This window comes from Vespa crabro, chromosome 2 (genome assembly GCF_910589235.1).
Source record: "Vespa crabro chromosome 2, iyVesCrab1.2, whole genome shotgun sequence".
Taxonomy (NCBI): Eukaryota; Metazoa; Arthropoda; class Insecta; order Hymenoptera; family Vespidae; genus Vespa; species Vespa crabro.
The window spans coordinates 14,993,300-15,018,999 of record NC_060956.1 but is presented as its reverse complement, the minus strand read 5'-3'; the positions used below and the strand labels follow the sequence as shown (position 1 = coordinate 15,018,999).

The window sequence follows — 25,700 nt, the reverse complement described above, 5'->3', positions numbered from 1 at the left end:
GTTCGAGATTGTTTTCATCTCTCCATTTTTATCTACCAAAAACGTCCAATTCTTTAAATAATATTTATTAAATTAATTTGATTAGCAAATTACACATTTTTTCTAAATGGAAAAATATTATACCATGTTATCGGTGATAAATGTTTTTAAATTGATTCAAACGTGAACGCTTAAATATCTCTATTTAAAAACAAGTAACTTTCAAAATAAACGACACATATATAGTTCTATGGATCAAAATTAATCATGAAGTACTATCAACAGCAATAAAAACAAGTTTGCCATGAGATAAGTAATATCAATTGATTTCTTGAATGGGAAGAGTGATCCCATTTACGAGATGCGGTTATAATTTCGTCCAATATTTAATACCTCCTCGTTTTTCCCTCAGCATTTCTGATTCTTGAAGTGCGATTTGAACCGTGGGTAATTTTTGGCAACAGCTGGTATCAACAGCTCTTTCTTCCGTTTCGTACCTTTGAGAGTTGAGATTGTAAGAAGTAATTAAAAATTGATAGGCCTCAGAGAACCCCATATACGTTTTATTTACAAGGTTTAGTTCATTGTGGTTCTTATAGGATAATCATAAATAAAAGAGAAATTCTTCCTGGTCTTATTTTTAGACGAATTAAGTATTTAGCAAATAATGAAAAAAAGTAAATAATATAAAAATTTTTTAATATAATAGAAGTACTTTTTACAAAGCATACGCGTTAACTAATCACATACGTATCGATGGATGAAAAAAAAAAATAAAAATAATTCTTACGCAGCATACACATGACCATATACACATTGATTAGTTAACTATAATACTTGACTTATATATATATATATATATATATATATATATATATATATATACATGCTTGATCTTAAACTTATTCTGTATAAAATAAGATTGCATTTTTTCTAAAACATTTTCAAAACGTTTTACAAACACTCACACAAACAAGAATTGAAGTATCTTGCAAATGGAAATATTCCATGGTTCTTTCTCGCGAATATTCCTGGCGAATATATTAGATCGTTCGCGTGTTGTATGAAAGGAATTGGAGACGCCATATTCTAGGGGTGGGTTTCACGAGGGTACACAAGATAGGGCGGGGATAAATGAGCTAGTAGCACTTTTCCCTCGTCAACGAACGACCACACAGTTATCTCTTTTCACTCGATGCGTTCGCAGACTTCGCTCTTTTGTTTCATCACTATACATCATTTTTCTTCGCCCGGCCAGCCGCTTTTTTTATATATCGGTGTTGCTATTGATTAAGAAGGCTCATTGAGAATAACAAAAGGCATCGTCATTAAAAATGCAGAGCACAGAGAAAGAAACGTCCTTGTCAACACGTAAAACACAATATTTATATTATCTGTTTCGTGTAAATTTTTTTTTTTTGACGATATATGCTTTAACATATTTTTAAAATATTATTTACTCTTTATTATTTACAAGAAAATCTACACCGTCATATTAAAGCCTCGTACAGGGAACAAGACCGGCAAGAGCACATTACATCGAATGGATAAGCATCGAGCTAACTCGTGTGCATGCAGTCGTATGATGCACACGTTTCATAAGAAATGTATAGCTTGTCTCCCATTGGTTTTAACGTGATATCCGCCTTGGAACATAAAAACCGCCTTGGATCATAAAAACCGCCTTGGATCAGATAGATAAAAATTTTAAGAATATTTGAACATCTCGCATTTGTAAAGTTTTTATCTTGTTTAACAAATTTCTCATAATAATAAATCTGATGATTTTCTTTTTAAATATATGTGCTTTATCTTCTCTTCTAAATATACTATATACTTCGTACTATCCAAGTTGCTATAGTAATGTACGACTCGTGCTTTTAATTATTGAAACATAGTCAGGGACGGAAATATTTCTTTCACGGCTCCTCTTTCTCGTTGTATTATTGAAATACGTGTTACGAACGTGCCAGACAAACCCAATCGGCTAAACCAAGAGGGGTCTTTTTGTACCCACGAGTCATTCCCTTTTTTCACTTTCTCTCTGCCCTGCGTTAAAACGTACTGTCGTTTGCAATGGATCAGAGAAACGATATATACATATGTATATTCTTGACAGTAGAACGTACATACATATGATTTATCTGCTCTGTCGCCTTCGAGTATAACATTAATCAAATTTTATTTATATACACATTACGTGTTTAACGAGAAAAAATCAAGATATATTATGGAGATTACAAGGAACGAATATAAAAGATGATAGAAAATTATAAAAAAAATTATTTAACATCAAATTTACAGATGCTCGATTTCTTAATCGTTTTCGTTATCGACTCTGGATACTCGAGAACACGAGGAAAGTGGATATACCGACCTATCAACTTTAGGCACGTACTTTGAGTTACGTAATTACTTTCAGCACCCCCTAGTATATACTACACAGCCTATGTACCCTCCTCCCTTATGGTTCCCTTTCCTCTCCTCATCTTTCCGTCCTTTCTCTCTCTCTCTCTCTCTCTCTCTCTCTCCTTCTCTCTTCAACACACGCATAACCGTTTCAACGTACTTCCTCGTTCTTACTACGCTGGTCCATACCGACTGACTGGGGTTAAAAGACCCGTGATTGCCACTAGACATCAAAAGAACTACCTACATCCGTTTTCTTCCAAAAGAGCGGAAGTAAGAGAGGGGATGAACATAAAGTAAGGAGAGATAGAGTAAAATCCCTAAAGGCAATCGTCATTTTACAAGGTATTCCTAGAAAACGAAAAACATCCTCGAGTTAAGAAGATCAAAATATAAGAGAAAAGAATTTTCCATATCGTTCTTGAAATATTCGATTTAAATGAAAAAGCTCACGATATCTTTGTCAACTTTATGCAAACTTCCTACCGCTATTCCTCTCTTTCTCTCTCTCTCTCTCTCTCTCTCTCTCTCTCTCTCTATCTCTCTCTCTCTCTCTCTCTCTCTCTCTCTCTCTCTCTCTCTCTCTCTCTCTCTTTCTTTCTCTCTTTCTCTCTCCTCTAATCAAATCATTTTATCTTCTTTTGAGTAGTAAAGAACAACTTTTCCAGGGAATAGTACTTTCTTCTCATATTTTAAATCTTGTTAGAATCATCTCGATCTTAAAATTTTATCAAAATTTCTTATCCTTGAAAAGAAGATAAAAAAAAAGAGAAGAGAAGCTACAAATAATTTTATCATTTTTATTCTCGTCGTCAACTGTTTAAAGGTATTCTTTGACGCATTTGCGATACGCAAATAGCTTAGAGAAAAGTATTGTACATACATTAACGATTTCTACGCTCTATTTAGTACGACTACGGTCGTTTATTCCAAAGTCTGGTTTCCTTCGTTCACCGAGAAATAGAATTGTTGATGCGCTTGAAGAACACAAGTTTACCACGCATGCCCGAATTTTCTAGGAGAATGAACGGCCAAGAATTTTATAACGTCTTCTCTCGTCTATTGGTTTTAATGTACATGGATGCATATGTATATCTATCTAAATTTAGACCAAGTAAAAGGAAGGCTTCTTTTTTTTCTCTCTGTAGAAAATGGAGCATAATGCATGTCCTACTTACTCAGGGAATAGTGAATAAAAAAGAAAAAAATGAATGATAACGTTTTAAGATAAAAATTCATAAATTTCTTTGAGTGACGATTTCTTTATTTATTTCTTTCTTTTCTTTTCTTTTCTTTTTTTTTCTTTCCTTTAATGACGTACATATGTATACAATAAAACTTCTAGTGGCAGAGACCTTGTGGACCTTGCACGAATTCCTTCATTCGCATTCTTCTTGTAAAATAAAATGCAAAAGACTAACTTGTTTTCGCATCGTGACCACGAACGAGCTTACATATTCATGGAAGCTCCGTGTCGTTTCTATGGAAACTATTCTCGACATTCTTCGGTGCCTATGCTCTTTAACGAATGTTTCTTAAATTCGAATGTATATATAAATATATATATATATATATATATATATATATGTGTGTGTGTGTGTGTGTGTGTGTGTGTGTGTGTGTGTGTGTGTGTGTGTGTGTGTGTGCGCGCGCGCGCGCGCGTGCGTGCGTACATGCGTAAATATACGGGTAAAAATTTAATGGTGACTCTGAAAAGACCATGTATCCTTCCTTTCATAATTTATGTTTTACGTGCATAATGTAAAGCTTTTCGTAACGAGCTGTAATGATGTCTTACGTGTATTTCTTTAAAAAAGAGAGAGGATGATACGCAAAATAAAAAAAGAAAAATCGTGAACAATAGTATTATGGACGTTCTTTTGTATTTCTCATAATCAAAATAATAATCCTTTTGTCAAAAAATATTCGCTAAATTTCTTTTTGAAAACAGAACAATTGGTATGACAAGTTATGAAAAAATACTGTTTTATAGTTCGCAGGATTTTTTCCAGATATATGAGTAGGGACAGAAAAAATGTCAATAATTACGTATAGTATTGTACAACTCTCTTTTAAAATAGCTCGCACAGTATTACAAAAATAAGCCCAGACGCAATTCAGACAGCGGAGCTTCATTCATTCCACTTTCATAATCCGAGGGCATTTGAAGAGTTCCCTACCGGTTTAGGTAAAGAGAGTAGGAAAAAAAATTCCACATCCTCGATTTTTAATAAATGAATTTGTACAAAAATTCCGATAATAAAAAGCATAGATGTTTCGCTCTGTTAATTGTGATAATTTTGATTTCTATACTTTCAAAAGATTTCTATTATACATAGGTCAAGGACATTCGATGGAAATATAATTTTTATTAGTTTTAATAGCTCGTCAGAAAATTTCTTCATTTTTATATTTTTATTTGTATTTTTACCAAATTTATCGTTCTGACGTTTAATTTTCGATTTCACTTTTTAAATAATTGAGAAACATTATTTTTATGTTAAAATAATCGTATGATTATCTCAATTGCAATTCGTTTATTAATTTTCAGACGAATACGTGGAGGAAGGTCAGAGCTCAACGAGGTTGCGCGGTTCCTAGAGGTCGCAGAGGTCATACGGCCTTGGTCCATCGAGGTCAAATGCTCATCTATGGAGGTTATCAAGATTTACGTGGTAGCTCTCCTGAATTATGGGCTTTCCATTTCGGTGAGGTTTTTTTATACTTCACGAACTATGTATAGAAAATTGAAGTATATAAAATAAAGTAATACTAATTTCTTTTCATATTTATAGAAACAGAATCGTGGCATCTATTATCATCTAGCGAAAGTGGTCCAGCTGCGAGACACAAACACTCAGCCGTTTTACATGGAGATACTATGTATATTTACGGTGGTATGACGGATTTACAAGAGAGAAGCGATTGCTGGCGATGGGACGTTAATACCGCTTCCTGGTTCATGCTGAAGAATAAGCCTGGACCGGGTCCACTTCATGGTCATGCTGCTTGCAGACTCCCAAGTTGCATGTTGATCTTTGGTGGAGAGAGCGGTGGTCTCGCTACCAATGAATTATGGAGGTTTCATTTCGGTAAAGACGTGAAATAATTTAGATAGATACATATATATATATATATATATATATATATATATATATATATATATATATATATATATATAGTCTGAATATATGCAAACTTCTCGATTCTTATTACAGGTACGGAAACTTGGGAGAAACTATCTGTACCAGGACCGAAACCTCAACCCAGAGCAGAGAGTGTTGCCCTGGCAGTATCCGAGTTGTTGATTCGTGGTACCAGTAGCGATAATCCTAAACCAAGATTAAAAAATCAAAGGACGAGATTGTGTAGTAATAGAATATCACCGAATGAAGCACCTACGAGGCCTAGTTTTCTCAAAGAAATCTCGAAATTGTCGCAGATCAATCTGTCAAGGTTGAGTCATCCAACCAAGTGTAGTTATTCTGTACTCAGTGGACAGGACGATAATGAAGAAAGTCCTCAAGAGGTAATTTTTTTGATTATTTTTATTTTGTTATTTAAATCACTTGTTACATATGTATAATGCATATATAATTGTTTACTTTGTATCGAGCAAGTACATCGAGCAGTAAATGTGCATTAATATGTGTTGCAACACAAGAACGTAGGCTAAATGAGTGAACTGAGCCTGTACGCAGGCGAACACGTATTATCCGTTTCAGCAAGTGGACGTAGAAGCCGTAGAACCTTCGATGGGAATGGTAAAGTCTCGAAGTGCCAATACCTTAGCTCGTAGAAGACAAAAGCCGCCGGAAACGACGACAAAAGCAACTGAAGCTAGCAATAGTAATAATAATACTGGCAGTGGCATGACCAGAGATCCTATTTCGGTGCCAAATTTTCGAGCTTTAACGTTACCAACGCCAGTACTAACACCTGTTGAGGCAGCTAGATTAGTTTTCGTTGATCCAGACGAGTTGAGCGATAGCGAGGAGAAAAAAGAACCACCTACCTCGAGACTGATCGAAGTTCAGGAAGAAAGGAGGTTCGTACAGTTTTCTGCGACAATATGTTATAGATAATTAATGATAAAATCGATCGATGTAATCCCACAGAGATTTTTCTTCCACACATCACGCTTGTCAACCAACCAGAGGTGAAAGCTACAGTTCTCATCTTTACGAGGCAGCCCTTCAAACTCCAAAGACACCGACCACGTCTAAAATACCAACTTCAGCATCTGTCAGATTCGCTGACCTGGAAGAAGGCGAGGAATCAACGTCGGATTACGCGAGCATTGAAACAAGGAGTCCAGGTGATCCCTTGGCTGAAGACGATTGGCCTTCAAATAAAAAATCTAAACAGTTGCGTGCTATCGTCAGTTCAACGACAATACGTGAAGGCCAATTTGGTTTTTGCAATCCGAATTATTTGGGCTTGGACGAGAGCAGGAGTCATTATCAGCAGCAGCATCATCATCATCATCATCATCATCATCAACAACAACAACAACAACAGCAACAACAACAAGACGGAAAATATGCGAAGATGTTGAACAGTCCACCTGATAGCGTGTTGGAGGATGAACCTGGCAGGTCAGCCTCGCAAACATTCGCTGAACTTCTTGAACTTCAAGAGATCAGAAGGATTCCCAGAGCACCGCCTAAGAGTTTGCCTTTGGGATCACCCTCGAGACGAGCTGTTAGTGCCTCCAGGGCCGAAAGGCAAAGAGCTAAGGTCGCAGCTAATGATGGAAACGACTCGGGAACACCTTCGTATGGACCTGCGCCTTTATATGTCTTCTTAGTCGGTGGTAAAGAAAAGGGTCAGGTCACCGTCTTTGCTAGACCTGTCTCTCTTTGGAAATTGCAGCTAGCGCCGCACATTTTTTAGAAATACCTCGGGGATCCGATGATCAATTCGATTATCGATCCGATGACAGCTCTGCGTTCTCAACTGTTTACAATAATCGTTTCTCTTACTTTAACTTGCTTTTGTTCTTCGTCATTTTCTTCAAAATCATTTTTGTCACGCTCAATGAAAAATCTTCTTGTTTTTTTTTCATTTGTACATTTTTAAAGTATATATGTTATCAAACATTCATCGATTGGCTCTCTTTAACGTATTAATTTATTAACTTATTTATTATTATTAATAGTATAATTATATAATAATTTATTAATATAATTCTATGGATATATTACATGTGAAAAATTTTGCATTGTCCTTGTAATTTTCGCATTACACAAACATTTTTCTAGTTAGCAGGAAAGAAAATATTGAATTCAAAGATTTTTACAATGAAACGTAATGTAGTATTTATTTAAAAAAAAAAAAAAATCACCACGTCACGCCTACAGTCTTTTATAACGTGCTGTTATATCGATGTCGAATTTTTTTAAATCTTTTTCTCCAATATCATTTTGATAGTGCTCGAGACGATTTTCCTTAACGAAGAAATGTAAACTTTGCAGAATTATTTTTGGACGTACGTTTAATGGATATATAATAACTTAATAGAAAACGTACGATCAAAAAATGTGATTGGAGCATTTAAATAAAAAAAAAAACGCGATAATCGATATCGATCATAACGATCTATCGCTGTTTTAACTACAGTATTTTTGTGTCATGCTCAAAGTCGTTCAAAAGAAATCGATCGACAGAAAATTTAAGACATCTGTTTTTCGATGCTTGTTGTTCTTTCGTGATACGAATTCTAGATACAAAAAAAATAAAACAAAAAAATGCATAGCATAACGACGACTAAATTGACTTTTGTATTTGTCTTACCAATAGATAGATAAACGAACCACACGTACCATGTATGCATTTAACATAGTGTAGAGAATTGAAATTACATTATGTTTTTTTTTATTTTCATTGATTATTATCCACGCTAAAATTTTATACTTTTAAATTAACTCATCGATTTCTATAATGCTCGGTAACATATCCATAGTGTATTGATTTGTTTGACGAAATAAACATGCGGTATCCATAGAGACAATTTTTGAAAGATATTCCTATAACGAAATATTCTTTCCTATTTCAGAATCGTCAAGTATTTTAATTTTTACATTAAAATCATACGTAATAAGATTAATCGCGAATATTATACTTATTGACTCAAAGTTCATATTGAACCGTTCGATATAGCGAGAGAATGTTTTCAACGTAAATTTGTATTAAACGATCACGATCAATGTTGAAAATTGAAACGCAGATCAAACCAGCGCAATATGAACATATTGAATAGATATATTCGCGCGAATTTTAACTTTGTAAAGAAACATACGGGTACTTATAATCTTATCAAAATTTTACTAACGATTCGCATTAGATTTCTTATAACAATTCCACGATACAATTTTACCACAATGTAGTCTAATATCTATAATTATATTATAGATATTATATGTAATTATATTCCGTATGTTTATTTCAACATCGTTAAGATCGATCACACCGATAATTCGATAAGCGCATACACACGAAAGAAAATAATACATAATTAAAAATTATTTCAAATTGGCTCGCCTGATCTGCGTTTAAGTACTATGGAATATGAACTCAATGTGCGTAGACTATAATATTAGGTTTAATATCAGATTATAAGCTTAAGATAAGATCGACGATCTTAAGTATTAATCGCAATCGATTTTCGGTTGTCTTCACAGTGGATAATTAATTGAAAAACGATTTGTACAGTTCTCTTTCTATAATCATTTTCTTTTTATCGTATGAATGCTAGAATGGTAATAGCGCTTGAAAAATAATCTCAATATTTTTATTTTACATTAAGAAATAAAACAATAGAAGTATCCACTGTGGTTGTATTTACAATCGTAGAAAATTAATTCCGATAAGCATAATGTAAGTAGAAACGGTGAGATACGATGGAAAATTTCTTGCTCGTATAGAATTTTTATGCCCAAGAAGGCCCAACACATGTAATCCATCCATAAGTAGCTGAAGGTCAACGTGACTCGTTATAGGCTGGATATTGTTGAACTCTCTTATGTTATTAATCGTAGATAGTGATATTATTTATTTTTTTCTTCATATACCTCAATAATTATATTTACTTTTAGTAGATAGGACAAATAATTTATTTGTATAAGTAATAAGTAGAATAAGAAAACCTTTAAATTAGAAATCGATAAAAATCTATAGATATCAGAATCCGTGCAATATTACATTCATAAATTATACAATTCTAAATAATTGTATATCAAGCCTATCAATGCTTTATTATAACGATTGATTTACTTTTCCAATTAGGTAGCATATTAAAAAGATTATTATTAGAAAGAAGGGTTCTCCAGTATCCAGCTGCAGGCCACAAGACCCCCGAAAATCAATGTTTTCCATTCGTAGAGCTAGTCAATTTGAAGTCTCAGTGTACAAAACTAAAGATAAATGTTTCATACTGCGCCCATGACCCATTCCCTTCCTTCAATTTTCCCGATCATTGTGTGTAGTTAACGATCCTTATGACTGGATTAATTTATTATTGCGTTGAATACACATATTTGCTTTTGAAAATATTATAATATTATAATAATAATTTACATAATTGAAATATTATTGTGTAAGAAGTATTATCAATAATATTACTGAAACTAGTTGAAGAAATCACATTTGAGGCTTGGACACATAAATATTTTTCAAAACAAGAGTATATAAATCATTTGTAAACACAAAATGTTATTAACAAAATTATAATAACAAGTATCGTATCTTTTTCAAGAATTATGTTCAATATAATTATACATATCGAGAGAAGAACATTAAAACAGCCTCTATAATGAAACTAATGTTTAGAATACATACGAATATATTGAAAGATGTGTTCAATGATGAAAAACACATTTGTCATGTTCAAAGAGTTTATAGAAAAAAATTCAATTTTGAAAAAGTAACATTTACCAAAATTCGTTTTTACAATTTAATTTATGATCTAATTGTATAGTGTGATATGGTCTTCTAAAAGTTTTACTTAATTCATTAAATAGATTTTTTTTTCATAATATAATGTGCATTAAAAAAACGAATAATCCAGTAGTCAATTATTACCGTCACCAATAATAGTTATTTACAAAATATATCTATTTATATTTATCATATAAACAATATTCATATGAAGTTAAAAAAAATGTCAGTTGGTTCCCAAAACAGTGTAGCTGATTTGAGTGCCTACATATATTCTTCGTGCAAATATATGCATTCAGTATTTTTCTGGTCATAAAACAAATACCAATGACAGTCTTGCCACATTGTCTTCTAGCTTATCATTCGCAAAAAGTAAAAAAAGGATAACATATATCGACAAGAAAAAATGTATCTCGTTCTCACGAAATTTCATACCACGAAAGACAATATTTTTCCATTAATAAAGCCATAGTGACGACCTTAATTACTTTTACATTTAATATTATATATATGTATATATATATATATATATATATATATATATATATATATATATATATATATATATATATATATATATATATATATATATATATATATGATTTCACAAATATGAATAAATGATATTCTCCATTTAGTTATCATGCTACACTTTTTTCTCTTATTTAGAATAAACATAATTGTATTCATGTAATGTACGAAAACATATTCAAAGTTGTAACATTGTGTTCACTAGCCTTTCCGATATAAAGTCTGTGCAAAGATAAATGCGCAAATTTGTCGAAGTATTTAAACCCAGCATTTAGCCTTCAAAGAATAATCACTATTGGTACGTTTTATTTACTTACATTGTAATTAATGTAATGGTTCTTAACAGTATATAATATTATTACGATTAGAAATATAGTATATATATAATTCTATCATATACCAAATGTTTTAAATATGATTGGTAAATTCACTGGAATCATTCCTTATTTTGGTTTCAAGTGAAATTTCTTAATATTATTTACAGGACTAATTTTTAATTAGATTTCTATAAATAAAACTTATGATTTCTATAATTACATGATAATATCAAGTACAATCTCTTACATTTTCATTCACTGATATCCTCTTCATCGCTGAAATATGAATTCTCTTTATATCGTTTCCGCCTTACAACCGATTCAGTATGCTCCTCATCATATTGACCTGTTGCCACCTTATGCTTATATTGTTCTAGCTCTCTAAGATGTTGCTATACCGTACAAAAAATATACTTAGGAATATTAAAAAATTAATATATTATACAAAATTAAAAGAAATATTTTAGACAGTATTATACCTCCTGTTTAATAGCTGCACTTAATGTTTCCATTTCGATTTCTGAACAATTATCGTCAGTATCATCATTATCAATATTCTTTGATTTTTTTGACCTCCTTAAGCCTTCATCACTGTCACTATCAAAATAACTAGTATCATGAGTAACAGAGGTTTTAGTCTTTTTTCTTATTCTAACTTTTTTCTGTGGTGGTTCCCTTGGTCCCAACATATTATGACTACAGGCATACGATAAATGCCCTTCCTCTCCACATTCATAACATTGGGATTTATCTGGATAGTCCCTACGACGTATAAATTCTGTGCTACGTCCATTGTCAACTGCTATAGAACTTCTTATAGTACGTCCACCTATCTAATAATAAAATCATTACCAAATATATATTAATATATACTTGAAACACTATAGTTAGATATTCAATTATAAATATTATACAATTGATGAAAATTTACTTGTGTATTATTGAGACCTTTTGCACACGAAGAAGCATCTTCTGGTTTTAGAAATAATACAAATGCAACCCCACGACTACGTCGTGTGATTTTATCTTTCATTATAGTTACTCTGTAAGAACGTTAAAGGGTTATGTTTTATTAAATTGTTATATATTAATATATAAATAAATATTAAACATAAGATCTAACTATATTGAAGACTTACTTCACTATCTTTCCGTAACTCTGTAAAAGTTGATGTATATCATTATTTGTTAATGAAAATGGTAAATTTGATATATATACAGTAGATTTACTAGGCACTATACCTCCGCTCATAATTTTAATACTGCATTCTTTGCTTCAACAATTTATCTTAAAAGTTCTTATGTTTGGATTTTATATAAAAATGTAAATAAATAGATTATCAGTGCTCATACTTTAAGGTTACATTATTCGTTAATATATCGAAAGAAATAGTAATAAAATAATAAACAAAAAGTTGCATAAAGTAGCAAAATTCATATTTATAAAATCCCAATCTAGATGTCTCTGCATGCGACTAGCGCCATTATTGAATTCACGGTTTATTGCATCTTTTCCTTATTTTTCTTCTCATAATTATATAAATGGCCTCGTTAACAATTCTATTGATTCTATTTAAATCTATAATATTTTTAAATCTTATACAATTTCCGGAAGAAACAATTGAACAGATTATTCTAATAGTTCTTTTAATATAAAAATAAACCTTTTTTAGGGTGTTTCAAGAAATTGCACATTCAGTGAACACTGTATTGTATGTAATGAACCGAAAGCGTGAAAAAATCAATTATATACTAAAAATTTATTATATATCGAATAATGAATGCAATTGTGGTCTATATCAATGCATCTGTTATACCTAATGATGCTGACGTATTAGATAAAGTTTAAATTTGACAACACTGGATATGATTCAAGTGTTATCACAAATTCTGAAACAGTGTGAGTTGAGTGTGAGTCAATACAAAGACTATATGCCTCACTGAGTACGTACGCATCGGACGCACTAATAACGCACTAATAACGCACTGTAGTTCAATAGTTTTTTGACAGTTTATACTTCTTTACAAGTTTTACATATATCAACGTTTATCAACGTTTACAAGTGTCAATCAAGTAAGTACACTTTTTCCAAATTAAATATTTTTACGATGTTAAAAATTCTTGATAAAATCTAATCAAATTAATACTTGAATTATTATCGTTGGATCATTATATGACTTCTTGTGTTAGGAATATCCCGTGACTAAATATAATAAAGTGTTTTTTTCTATTTTATTCCATAAAAAAATAAGTTAGGGAAAAATAGGACTAGAAATTATATTATCAGTAATTTAAATAAAATCTTACGCTATTACCATTTTATTCAGAAATATTGTTGTAGATGTAACAAACATATTGTCTTACAATATGGTTTTAGTAATCTTTGTGTAATCTGCAATTTCTAATTATTTTATGAAATTGTACAATTCCAGAATCATACAAAATGTCTTTCTATCCAACTCTGGAAGATATGAAAGTGGATCATATGATGAAAGTAAGTGAAAGATATTTAATTCTTAGGGATTTGACTTTACTAATAATTAATATACTATATAAGGCAATATTATGTTTCTTGATACTATTATAAAATCTCTATTCTTATAGGCTCAAATGCAAGCGGAATCCCAATATTTTGCTCCATCACCTTCTATTTTACCTGAACCTGTGGCACCTTCTGCTCCTGCTTATGATCCTTCTCCATCTGGCCCTATATATCCTTCTTTAGGAGATTATATGGGTTTGGAGTTAAATAATCAGATGATTCCAAACAATTTACTTGAATATTCTGTTTTTACCCCAACAAATGTAAGTCGTAATATATATTTACATACATAATTTACATATATAATTTATAATATTTGCCTATATAATTTATAATTTTCATCTTTTATAATTTTTGTTTTTAATTTTAGAATACAGGAACACTTGCAGAATCATCCAGAGTATTAACTGGTATGATAGCACCACTTTCTGGAGAATCTTTGGGTCTGCAACGAGCACATGTTACAAATGGAATTAGAGAGGTAATATATAGGGTGGCTTGTTTTGTTTAAAAATTTTCTTCTGTCTGATTCATCTTTTGAAATCATTTACATTAATGTAATAAAAATGGTTTCTATTAATACTGTTATAATAACTATAAGCTTGTTTCAGTTAATATTATGCAAAGATAAAGATGGAAAAGTGGGCCTAAGAGTACATTCAGTAAATAATGGTATCTTTGTATGTCTTGTGAGTCAAGAATCTCCAGCTGCACTTGCAGGGTTGCGTTTTGGTGATCAAATTTTAAGTATTAATGATGAATGTATAGCTGGTTATACAATGGACCAAGTGCACAAACTATTTCGTAATGCTGATGTTAATGGTATTAGAGTTGTTGTGCGTGATAGGTTGGTTACAATTTACTATTATATATTATGTTTCAAATTTTCGAATGTATTATATTAATAAATTTTTTATTTATTATTTATTAAAATCTATTTATCATTAGGCCATTTGAACGTGCTGTAACTATGCACAAGGATAGTTCTGGCTGCATTGGATTTCAATTTAAAAATGGAAAAATAATTGCATTGGTAAAAGATTCTTCAGCTGCACGAAATGGATTATTAATTGATCATCAAATATTAGAGATTAACGGCAAAGTATAGTAACTTCCTGTTTATAATTTTCTATAATGGATCTATTGTTTATATTACGATTAATGAAAATAATTTTACGATGTTAAAAATTGTTGATAAAAAATATATATATATAATTATTGTTGATAAAAAAAGAATATATATATATATATATATATATATATATATATATATATATATATATATAATTTAACAATATCATTTTTTAGAATGTGGTTGGGTTGAAGGACAAACAAATTACAACAGAAATAGAAAATGGTGGAAATCTTATTACAGTTACTGTAATTCCATCATATATTTATGATCATATGGTTAAAAAGTATGTAATTTCAGTTTGTCGTCACATCCAACAAGATCATTGAAAATATTAAAATTTATAATTTTTATTACAGAATGTCAAGCAGTTTATTAAAATCATTAATGGATCATTCTGTACCAGGTGTATGAAGAACTACAACCTTCAAATTAAAAAATCTACTCTTTGGTTACATTCTATATTTTATGAGAAGCTACATATATCAAGATAATCTTAATATGTTATTGTCATAACATGTATGATAAGTATTCTATAGATACTTCACTACTGCACAACATTTTCTTATTATACAGTACTGATGCAGCACATATAATATATTAATTCTCATTAATATATGTATATGTTGAATGATTTTAAGATATAAAAGAAAACAAGAAGGTAAGATATTAATAGTGCACATAAAAATGTTTAATTTCAATATTTTTATTTTATGTGATAATAGCACTTTCATTTAATGTGTGTAATTGTTGAATAATTTGATTATTTTATTACGTATTTATTGTTTATATAATGTTTAAAACATGAAAAATACAATAGCAATGAAGATCGCTATATACATTTATATTTTAAAATGTAGATGGTATATAATGCTGCATTCATTTATGTTTATTAATAATATTTTTCACTAGAAGATTGTTATTTTTATTAACATTCATAGAAAAGAAAGTCAAATATGTAATAAAAATAGCAATTTAAATTGGCTTAGTGCTTAATATAGTTACATATGAGCTACATATAGAAATATGCTCATGTTATTATGTTATTGTTGCGTGAGAGAACTTAAATAACCAATGATGTCTACATGATGATATACATATTTTTTTACAATACCTTTCTTTATTGCCAATGTTAGTATGGTGTTATTTCTATTATACATAAATTTGTTAAATATAGAATCTATACTTTATATAGAAAAATGTCGTATATACGGTATATAAACATATTGTTATTCTCTTCTGTGCCACATTTTATAATAGGTCTTTAAGAATTTCACAGTTTAGTTACGTATATAAAAATAAAAATATGCAAACATTGTAAATGTTATAGCAAAAAGTAATAATAAATTAAATGATCAATCACTTCATTATTCAATTCTAACCTGTTTTATAACTGATTTGAATTTCATTATAACTGATAATGAAAGTTATTAACATGTGTTAATAAAAGAATCGAAAGAAGATTAGAAGATATAAATAGAATAAATCGAATGCTATTTTTTTTATTCAGCTCAGCTGATTACGTGATAATTGCGCGTGCGCATTTCTTATTTTCAAAATGGCAGTAACAAGATGCATTGATACTTGTCATTCTTGTGTCTTACAATCACATACGTTCCATATAATAAACTGTATTAAGTATCTAATATTATTATGATTCTGATGCATATTAATTTCGGAGTACAGTTTTTCATAAGAACTCATTTCAATTACGTAAAAAGAACAATGTCAACATCCACCTAAGGTACTTAACATAAGTACCATTATATACTGAGTGACACATAAATGCGCTCGGCTATTAGTGTTATTTTGTCGAGTCCAGTGCCCGACAATAAGATGTCTCACCCTGATTACGAGCAAACCGCTCATGATCACGCGGCACTGCTTTTACTTTTAAGACCGATTGGTACTCAGATAAAACAAAAAACAGTCTCTAGATTATTTGAACGTATTATCAAAGCAGGGAGTAGATTTACTGTAAGAGACTCCTCTGGTAATACACGAGAAATACTTGCTCGATTTGTCAAAGAACATCCAGTGGAAAATAATGACTGGGGAGAATTCCAAACACATAGAAGGCTTTTGGGCCTTATTACATTTGGCAAGTACGATAATCAAACAGAATTGAATGAACTATGCAGACTTCATGAAACCTTAAAAGTAAAATATAGTGCCACATTGTATGATTCTCGAGCCATTCTATTTGGACCATTAGAATCAAATAATCCTCGTGATCCACCAGAGTCATTTAGTACTCCATCTAATTTTAAAACACAAGCTGTTTTTTATACAGATGAATCTTGTTCTGATCTTGAAACATATATTGTGGAATGTCTTCATTCACTATTTTGGATTTTAGAGTCCAAAAGATTAGAACGATCTAGAGAGAAAGTAGATCGTGTGTCTCTTCTTTTAGCACCATTTGAAAAAAAAGACTTCATAGGCTTAGATCTTGAATCTAGAAATAATAGAAAAAGATGCGTGGGACGCATGACAAAACATTTGGGAGATTTGTGCCTTCAAGCTGGGCTCCCAGCTGATGCGTTGTATCATTATAATTCAGCAGCTAATGTACTACAAGCTGTTAATGACTGGTTATGGCTCGGTGCAGCTTATGAAGGATTATGTGCTGCTTCTGTTTTAGTTTTGTATCCTAATATGTGTAGAAATCTTCCATTACAAAGAAATTCTTCTCTTCAAGAAGGAAGTCCAGGTAAGCAAAGGTATGTATAATTTATAATATTTATATTTTTTATAGAATTTCATATTTATATATTATTTATATATTATATTTATATATTATTAATTATATATTTTTAGACGAGGTTCTCAAGCTGTTGCTGTATTACCATCACCACCAACTATTGATATAGTAAAAACAAATATGCCACATATTTTATTACCTGAGGAAATTTCTAAAAAATATCGTGAAGCCATTGTTCATTATAGTAAATATCAGTATGCGGGTATAATTGAAACAGAAGCTAGCTTTAAAGCAACAAGGATATCAATAGAACAGAATTGTACCTTGCAAGCTACATCTTACTTGAACAATGTTATACTTATCAATTTAACTTTGAGTGAACAAGAAAAGGTATTAATAGATTTTTTATTATAAATTTTAAATTTGAAATTTAATTATAAATTAAAAATTTTTTACTGAATATATATACTTTTCTATAAATATATATATTTACTTTCTTATATTTATTTTAGATCGATCGTTTTACTACATTATCAGATTTATATACAAGTTTTGGTTTTGTAAGAAAAGCGGCATTTTGTTTACGATTAGCTGCTACACGTCATGTTTCTCAAAACAATCCTAGTCCTGATTGGCAACAATGTTATAATTTAATGTTACAAGCTACTTCTGGTTTCAAATTATCTTTAGATCCTATCGATATGCCTGCAGGTAATAAATACTGTAGATTAATGTATTTCTCTTATTTCTTGGAAATTTTTTTTTAATTATAATTATTTTCTTTTTATGTAGATGGACATAGAGGTTGGCCTGTTATTCAAATACATGTTATAAACGAACTTGTTGCTGCTGCAAATCGTATGGGTAATCCAGCATTAGCTACAAGACATTTGACATTTTTACTTCAAACAATGTACAATCATTTAACTTCTGCTGAACGTAAAGAAACTGCTTTACAACTTCAAACTGTATCTCAACAATGTGAAGGTGCTCCTGTTCCCCTTGTAAGTTTAACAAATATATTCTATAAATACATTTTATAATAAAACTATATTTTTTATTTTTAATAGGTCTTAGATTCTGGAACAGTCATACCGCCAGCTAATTTAATAAATATCCCAAAAACAAAATATTTTTCTTTGAAAAATTTACAACCACATTTGCAGCCACAAAAGATTGAACGAGTCAAGGAAGATCATGGCCCATTTTTATTTACACCTATTAATTTTGGTTCATTAGAACGTAAAACTATGTCCAAAAGTAAAATGGGTACTGTAATTCATAGCTTACATTGAACAAATACCTTTGGACATATGATCCAGCTATCATTAATTACATGGAGCTTATTATATTATAGATTACTTATGGGTCGAAGGAGATATCTGTGAAGTGTCAATGCAATTTATAAATCCATTACCATTTGAATTGCATGTATCTAATATGAGACTTCTTACTAATGGTGTTGTGTTTGAATCAATACCAGAAAGTATTACGCTTCCTGCTGAATCTGGACCTATCGCAGTTACTTTAGCTGGTAGACCTAAAGAAATTGGAGATTTAGAAATTCTTGGTTTCAGTACACACACATTAGGAGTTAAGTCCAATTGTAGATTAAGGCATATGGAAGGAATGATACATCCTCAGTATACTATTGAGGTAATTCCAGCTTTACCAAGATTAGACGTTGCCACGAGTTTACCACAAACTGCGAGTTTCAGTTCCGGTGAAAATATCGTTACGAGTGCTAGTATATCATTATATGGAGGGGAAAGGTTCGTTTTTTGAAAATATCTAAATTTCTTTAAACTAAAAATATAATGTTATTCGGTTCTTTTCAGTGCTGAATGTACTATAACAATAACAAACGTAGGCCAAGTTCCTATTGAAATGATAGAATTGTCAATACAGTCTACTTTAGATGCAGTTACAGAAGGAAAAATATTTAAATGGAGTGATGAAAATTTAATGACACAATTGCCCTTACAACCTTGTACTAGTGCAAGTCTTACATTATACCTGCATGCTGCCACAGACTTTATTGCACCTGTATCTAGAAATGGTAATATTTTTTATACACGTTATAAAAAGAAGGAACAACTATTTATTAATTTATTTATGTATATACTTTTCAGATATCAATAGCAGTAGTTATCTCAGTCAACCAAGTAGTTTATTGTCACATTCAGGACACAGTTCATTACCATCTAGATTAAGTTCTCCATCTCATCATACTAAAAGACAATCTGAACTGACTTCTTCCTTTAGATCTGGTTTGAGTTCTCATTCTGGTCATTCTTCTTTAGCGAGTACACGATTGTCTAAACTTGCAGTGCCATTGCATAATTCAAATATTATTGAAGGACAATTAAAAATAAAATATTCTGGCGGTTCTGGATTAGCAGTAGGCTATTGTAGAATTTCATCTGTTTTTATAACAGTTGAAATGTTACCTAGTATACATATTACAAATTGGGATGTATTACCAGCAGAAACGTAAGTAAAATGAATGATCATAAATATACTTTTTTCATTCAGTCTAATAGTTTGTTATAAAAAATTATGTCTAGGTCATCACAATTTTATCTTGTATTGGACGTTACAAATATGACAAATCATGAAATGGAGCTACATTATACTCAAAGCAAGTGTATATACATGGAAGGCAAAGAACCATGTAGAATACCAGTCCCAGTGGATAGATGTCCACTTAATAAATTATCCATGGTACTATTTATTATATTTATTTATTTATTATCTGTTTATTTATTATTTATTTTATTAATCTTTTATTTTTAGTTAAACGGAGGAGGAGATAATGGAGAACTTCAAAAAATTTGTGCCGAACACATTGCTTCGTTAGTAGATTTACGTTGGCAATTATTAGGTACCGAATCTACTGGAAAAGCAACTCTTTCTGGCATTACTCTTACTCAAGATATGCTGGATCTTGTTAGAATGAGTCCTTTACAATGGGGTATATTTAAATGTTACTTTATATAATTTACTTATAGTGTAAGTGTAAAAAATACATTTGCATTAAATTGTTTTACAGAAGTAACTATAAATGATGCAATGGTAAAAGCTCAGGACGAGCTAACATGTAATTTGGGCGAATGTGTTAATATTGGAATAGATGTATGTAATGCATTAGAACATCCTCTCAGTGATCTTATATTATCTATTAATTTTTATCAAGATCATCACAATGGAGTTAATAATTATCAACTAGATACAAGGTTATCCATTGCTGGTGCAAATAAAGTGATGCTTCCAGCTGTAAGTAAACATTTCGATATGCATCTTTTGATGTATATATATATATATGTGTGTGCGTGCGTGTGCGTGTGTGTGTGTGTGTTATCCAATATCAACATTTTTATATATTTATCATTTTTATATGAAAAAATTAATTAAAAAATATTTATATTAGTTACAGGAATATGGGAGAGCATATCATGAGTGTCGAGTAGTATTTTTTACTGCTGGCCAGTATAAAATAGATATCCAATGCAGTAGTAAAGAAACAACACCAAATACTCCAACACTATGTTCAGAACTCATAAATGCTGGACATACGTGGCGTTACATACCACCAATAGAAATAACGGTAGATGATTATTGAATTTTATTGTGCTATTGCTTGCATTGTAATATTTGTATAAAATATTGAAGGATATCTATGCCTTGTTGTCATGATCGAGTGCTTAAAATTGAACATAAACTTTTACTTTCTTTAATAAAAGAAAAGATTATGAGATCTGTCAAAATACTTTTTTCAAAATATTTCTTTTACTAAAAAAATATACTTCTTATTTCTCATTTAGTTCATTTTATCTTTTTAATATCTAAATATCATATCTTATAAGATTTATCAAATTATTAAGTAATTTTTAGTCTATTTATTAAAATATTTTATTCTTATAAAATTACTTACTAATTTTAGCTTTTTTCCCTATAGGAATCGCTTCCATTTCATATAAATTTCTTCTAAATTTCTTATAAAATTCAAGTACAGTAGTATTAGCCCATACTTGTTGACTATTGAAATCTAAAATGCGTAATGACTGCAAACTTTGTGCTCTTGAGAGCGCAACATAAGATTGACCAGCATCAAAAACTCTAGAGAGACACATTTCTACACAATCCAAAGTTAAACCTTGACTTTTATGTATCGAAAAAGCCCATGCCAATTTTAATGGAATTTGTTTTCTATGTACAGTAGCACCTGATACAGTTCTTATAGACCATTTTTCCATTTTGGTTTGATAAATATTCCCTGATCTAAGTTGAATTACTGGTAAATCATCTACAAACTTAATAACTATTCCTCTAGCTCCATTCACTAAACCATTTGAAATGTTAATATTTTTCAATAACATAACTTGAGCACCAACTTTTAAAATTAATTTGCCAGATACAGGCAATTGTTGATCTAATGTTCTGCTCATCATTTGATCAGAGTCTTGTGCTATATAAATTTTACTTTCTCCTTTTAATTCATTCAATTGAAAGTTATTGATTTCATCAGCCTCATTTATATGAGAACATAATCTAGTTGCCAGAATTCCATTACTTTCAATATTTTGTTTTGCCGTAGCCTTAAGAGTATTAGAAATAGTTTCTGTAACTCTTCCTATTCTAATATTATTTAAAATCTCTATAAACTCTGGATCTTTTTGTCTATGTACTATTTTTAATTCAAAATTAAAATGAACACATTTTTCCCATGCCTCACTTTGAAAGCAGAATTTTACTTTTTCATCTCTTTTGGATACAGGTGGTAATTGGAAAAAATCTCCACATAGAATCAGTTGTATACCACCAAAAGGTCTTTCAGTCTTACGTATGTACCTTGCAACTGCTTCTAATTTATCAAAAAATTCTGCATCTACCATAGAAATTTCATCGATGATTAAGTGTTTTGTTTTTCTCCATACTGCAGCTGAAGAAGAACGGGAGGCTAGTTGTAAAGATCTTTCTAAAGTTCCACTTCCAATTCCAATTCCTGCAAATTGATGCAAAGTAACTCCTCCAATATGACAAGCAGCAACACCTGTGCTGGCTGTAGCTATAGTTACATCCGGTGGTAATGCTGCTATTATTTTCTTTAATAAAAATGATTTGCCAGTGCCTGCACTACCAGTAAAGAATACATTTTTTCCATTAAGTACAGCACTTAAAATTTTATTTTGTTCTTCTGTCATATCTCCTATAGTTGGATTCTCATATAATTTCTTGGCTATAGGTAATTTAGAGGTATGATCACTGGAACGTTTTCGTTTCTTTATAGCACTAGGTGATGGAGTAGTAACTGTTGCACGGGATATAGCAACAGCTTTTTCCTTTGCTTTATTAATTTCTGTACTCGTTGCTGGACTAATTTCTTGAATACCACTTAATGGTATATTCGATAACAATTTTTCTTTCAACGATTTATCTGACGATTTCTTGACTTGTCCCGTCATTTTAATAAATATTGTTTTCAAGAAATTTATCAACGAAGCAGAGGGAGCATTAGATAAGAAAAGGGTACAGTTTTCTTCTTGAAATTTGATAGATGCTTTACCCTCATTCATAAATTTATTGAATACAGAAATGTTTTTTAATGTTAACTTCGTTGTTACATTTGCTTTATCTGCACGTATTTCTATAATCATTTCTCGTAAATTGTCTCGAATCAAACGCAAAGACGCAGATCTATGATTTATTTTTCTAACAATAGATCCATATCTATCAAGCCATTCCACTATCACAGTACAAGATAATGTATAACTGTCTAAATCCATCACTTTTTATACTTCTTTATAACCTTTAAATTAAACTTAATACAATCCTTACGTTATATGTTTATCAGCTTTATAGATTATAATTTGAGATCAACATTTATATTTAAATATTAAAGAGAAAGTTCAAATATTTCTAACTTTTCTAATAAGTCAAACTTAATAAAACCCGCGCTTTCAAGGAAAGGAATGATGTACGAGGAATAATATACACATGTAGATGACCTTCAAAATTTATTCTATGTTCCTTAGATGGCGTTAAGATAACAAGCAACATAATGACCAATAAGAGAATAACTAGACGTCATCTATTGTCGACGTTGGAAAATACTATTCAGGCAGAAAGTCAATATCGAGATATAAAGTTCCTTTATTATTTAATTATTGTATACGATCTAAATTGCGTGGAGCTCGTTAAAAATTATTAATCGTATATCTTATTTTATATATTTCTTTCTATTCAAATAATTTATATTATTAATAAAATCTATATTTGATAGTTAAAGTGCGTGATTCTGTAAAAGGCATGATAGTATTTATATTTCATTAAAAAATTATAGCAATATGTATTTTAGATAAATAAAAGAATTATGTACATATAGAAGTTGTATTTGTGTATTATATTTTTGAAGTATTTTATATCAATTAATTACTTACTATGATGAGGCATATATAGTTCAAAAAACAATGTTAGTTGTTTGCTACTTTATCTTAGACAAAAAAACAATAAGACTGTAATAATCATGTTAGAGGTACATATAGATATGAAATCTTTTAAGGCTATGTGCGTTGTTTCTGCATATATATTTATTTAATCTCTATCTTAATAGATTACTATTTTCATTAAATATATCAATAATTATTTTTATGACATTAGTTTCAAGTAATTCTGGGCTTCCAAATCACGTGGATGTGAATGTATAAAGTATTCGATATGATCTGGTTCAATAAATTCATCTTCCGGTACTGTTTTATATATCGGTTCTCCCTTATATGTACCCACTTTCCATTCAGGATAATTCTTCATCAGCTCTTTTTCTTCTGCGATATTACGCTTGACTTGTTTCAAGAATCTGAACATTTCAATGTTGACAATTATTATTCCAATTAATAAAAAATCATTCAGTATATCATATAGTAAAATTGTTAATCTTATTTGGTACGTACACGTATGTTAATTTAAACGAAATATTTTATTTTTTAAAATTTAATTAAAACTAATGAACTTACGTTCGATCTCTTTCAGCTAGTAAAATAGGTTGTATTGCAAATTGAGCACTTCTCATTTCAATCATTTCTTTCTTTATCCTTTTCCATTCTATGAAATATATGTAATGCCCCACCACGGTAGTAACTAAACATAAACCTAAAGCAGCCCGTCCTAAAAAATATTTAATTATAGTTTTTTTCTAATATCGGATATTATAAGATAGCACTTGTAAAAAAGGCCAAGCATTACCTCCAAGAAGAGTACGCAAAGGTACACGTTCTGTTGTAATAGGACGATAACCCTCTTTCGGAGGCAAGTCTTGAGTAAAGCCTTTCGTAGCAGTACTCATATTTCTCTTTCGATATATCCTATCTTTAATCACGAGTCCATTAAAATTGAACTACGACGTAACGTCTGAAACCTTTGATTTTTTTTTGCTTACAAAGTCACTAGATTTAGTGAAAAAATGAACACTATATCGATCTAGTTACTATCTCTGACCTACAAACACTATCTAATAAAAAATGTAATAATATTAATAAATTCGTTTTGTTCTTTTCATGTTATTTAATATAAAATAAATGACAATTATTATGAAACTCATTTATGATAAAATAATTAACAATTTGAAATAGAGAAATGTAAAGTCACTAGGATCATAAGTGGCGCCATTTTCAAATCGGAGAAAGTATTCAATAGACGTGAATATCGCATAGATATTCTTATATTATCTTTTCGATAATATTTTATTTTCCTTTTTTTTCGTCAATCGTCTATATTTATTAAAATATATTAAATACTTGTGCTAGATCGTACTCTGTATCATAAAAAAATTTTTCTTATATCTATATATTTAAATGTATATATATAAAATTTTCCATTAATCATTACTTTTATCACTCTTAAAAATACATTTTTGTATATATGAAAATAATAATGGTAAAAAAATAAGGAACATATATATGTATATATATATATATATATATATATATATATATATATATAGAAAGAGAGAGAGAGAGAGAGAGAGAGAGAGAGAGAGAGAGAGAGAGACGATGTAGGAGTAGAAACGTAGTAGAAATGTATTTCCTTACGAGTCACGCATATACGTCCGATTGAGAGTGATAAATCGGTATGGAGGTAGAAGGAAGTTA

General features: G+C 30.3%; 6 protein-coding genes across 17 annotated transcripts in view; 3 read left to right on the top strand and 3 right to left on the bottom strand.

Moving 5' to 3' along the window:
- The window catches only part of LOC124422013 (host cell factor 2-like), a 37,341-nt gene extending 26,247 nt beyond the window's left edge, over positions 1-11,094 (top strand). For 9 of the 10 annotated variants that reach the window (XM_046957879.1, XM_046957874.1, XM_046957880.1 and 6 more), the window contains 5 exons: positions 4,940-5,096; positions 5,184-5,480; positions 5,607-5,917; positions 6,090-6,436; positions 6,507-11,094. In XM_046957879.1, coding sequence (XP_046813835.1) covers positions 4,940-5,096; positions 5,184-5,480; positions 5,607-5,917; positions 6,090-6,436; positions 6,507-7,284 — 1,890 coding nt within the window. In that variant the 3' untranslated portion in view covers positions 7,285-11,094. The remainder of the gene's footprint in view (positions 1-4,939; positions 5,097-5,183; positions 5,481-5,606; positions 5,918-6,089; positions 6,437-6,506) is intronic. The other variant, XM_046957875.1, reaches the window with a different exon arrangement.
- A 237-nt stretch (positions 11,095-11,331) lies between these two features.
- LOC124422020 (zinc finger CCHC-type and RNA-binding motif-containing protein 1-like) lies at positions 11,332-12,565 on the bottom strand. Of its 3 annotated transcripts, XM_046957894.1 has the most exons (5): positions 12,417-12,563; positions 12,314-12,333; positions 12,106-12,217; positions 11,654-12,007; positions 11,332-11,566 (listed from the first exon to the last, which is right to left on the bottom strand). In XM_046957894.1, the coding sequence occupies exons 3-5, from the start codon at positions 12,205-12,207 to the stop codon at positions 11,426-11,428; spliced, it is 597 nt and encodes a 198-aa protein (XP_046813850.1). In that variant the 5' UTR covers positions 12,208-12,217; positions 12,314-12,333; positions 12,417-12,563; the 3' UTR covers positions 11,332-11,425. The 3 variants fall into 3 exon arrangements, with proteins under 3 accessions (XP_046813850.1, XP_046813847.1, XP_046813846.1); XM_046957891.1 differs by having other exon boundaries at positions 11,654-12,003; positions 12,123-12,217; positions 12,314-12,565; XM_046957890.1 differs by having other exon boundaries at positions 12,314-12,563.
- Positions 12,566-13,086: 521 nt separating this feature from the next.
- LOC124422019 (syntenin-1-like) lies at positions 13,087-16,230 on the top strand. Its single transcript, XM_046957889.1, has 8 exons — positions 13,087-13,248; positions 13,608-13,669; positions 13,780-13,980; positions 14,088-14,198; positions 14,329-14,564; positions 14,666-14,819; positions 15,026-15,135; positions 15,209-16,230. Exons 2-8 carry the CDS (start codon positions 13,619-13,621, stop codon positions 15,261-15,263), a joined length of 918 nt encoding a protein of 305 aa, XP_046813845.1. The 5' UTR covers positions 13,087-13,248; positions 13,608-13,618; the 3' UTR covers positions 15,264-16,230.
- A 137-nt stretch (positions 16,231-16,367) lies between these two features.
- LOC124422011 (protein brunelleschi) lies at positions 16,368-21,320 on the top strand. Its single transcript, XM_046957871.1, has 12 exons — positions 16,368-17,572; positions 17,670-17,943; positions 18,066-18,264; positions 18,346-18,557; positions 18,624-18,822; positions 18,911-19,325; positions 19,392-19,612; positions 19,686-20,046; positions 20,121-20,277; positions 20,350-20,527; positions 20,606-20,829; positions 20,984-21,320. Exons 1-12 carry the CDS (start codon positions 16,635-16,637, stop codon positions 21,173-21,175), a joined length of 3,570 nt encoding a protein of 1,189 aa, XP_046813827.1. The 5' UTR covers positions 16,368-16,634; the 3' UTR covers positions 21,176-21,320.
- A 159-nt stretch (positions 21,321-21,479) lies between these two features.
- On the bottom strand, positions 21,480-23,971 carry LOC124422015 (ATP-dependent DNA helicase PIF1). Its single transcript, XM_046957884.1, has one exon. The coding sequence runs from the start codon at positions 23,337-23,339 to the stop codon at positions 21,480-21,482; it is 1,860 nt and encodes a 619-aa protein (XP_046813840.1). The 5' UTR covers positions 23,340-23,971.
- Positions 23,972-24,121: 150 nt separating this feature from the next.
- On the bottom strand, positions 24,122-24,986 carry LOC124422021 (NADH dehydrogenase [ubiquinone] 1 alpha subcomplex subunit 13). Its single transcript, XM_046957895.1, has 3 exons — positions 24,796-24,986; positions 24,567-24,717; positions 24,122-24,409 (listed from the first exon to the last, which is right to left on the bottom strand). Exons 1-3 carry the CDS (start codon positions 24,893-24,895, stop codon positions 24,202-24,204), a joined length of 459 nt encoding a protein of 152 aa, XP_046813851.1. The 5' UTR covers positions 24,896-24,986; the 3' UTR covers positions 24,122-24,201.
- Between the last annotated feature and the right edge of the window lie 714 nt (positions 24,987-25,700).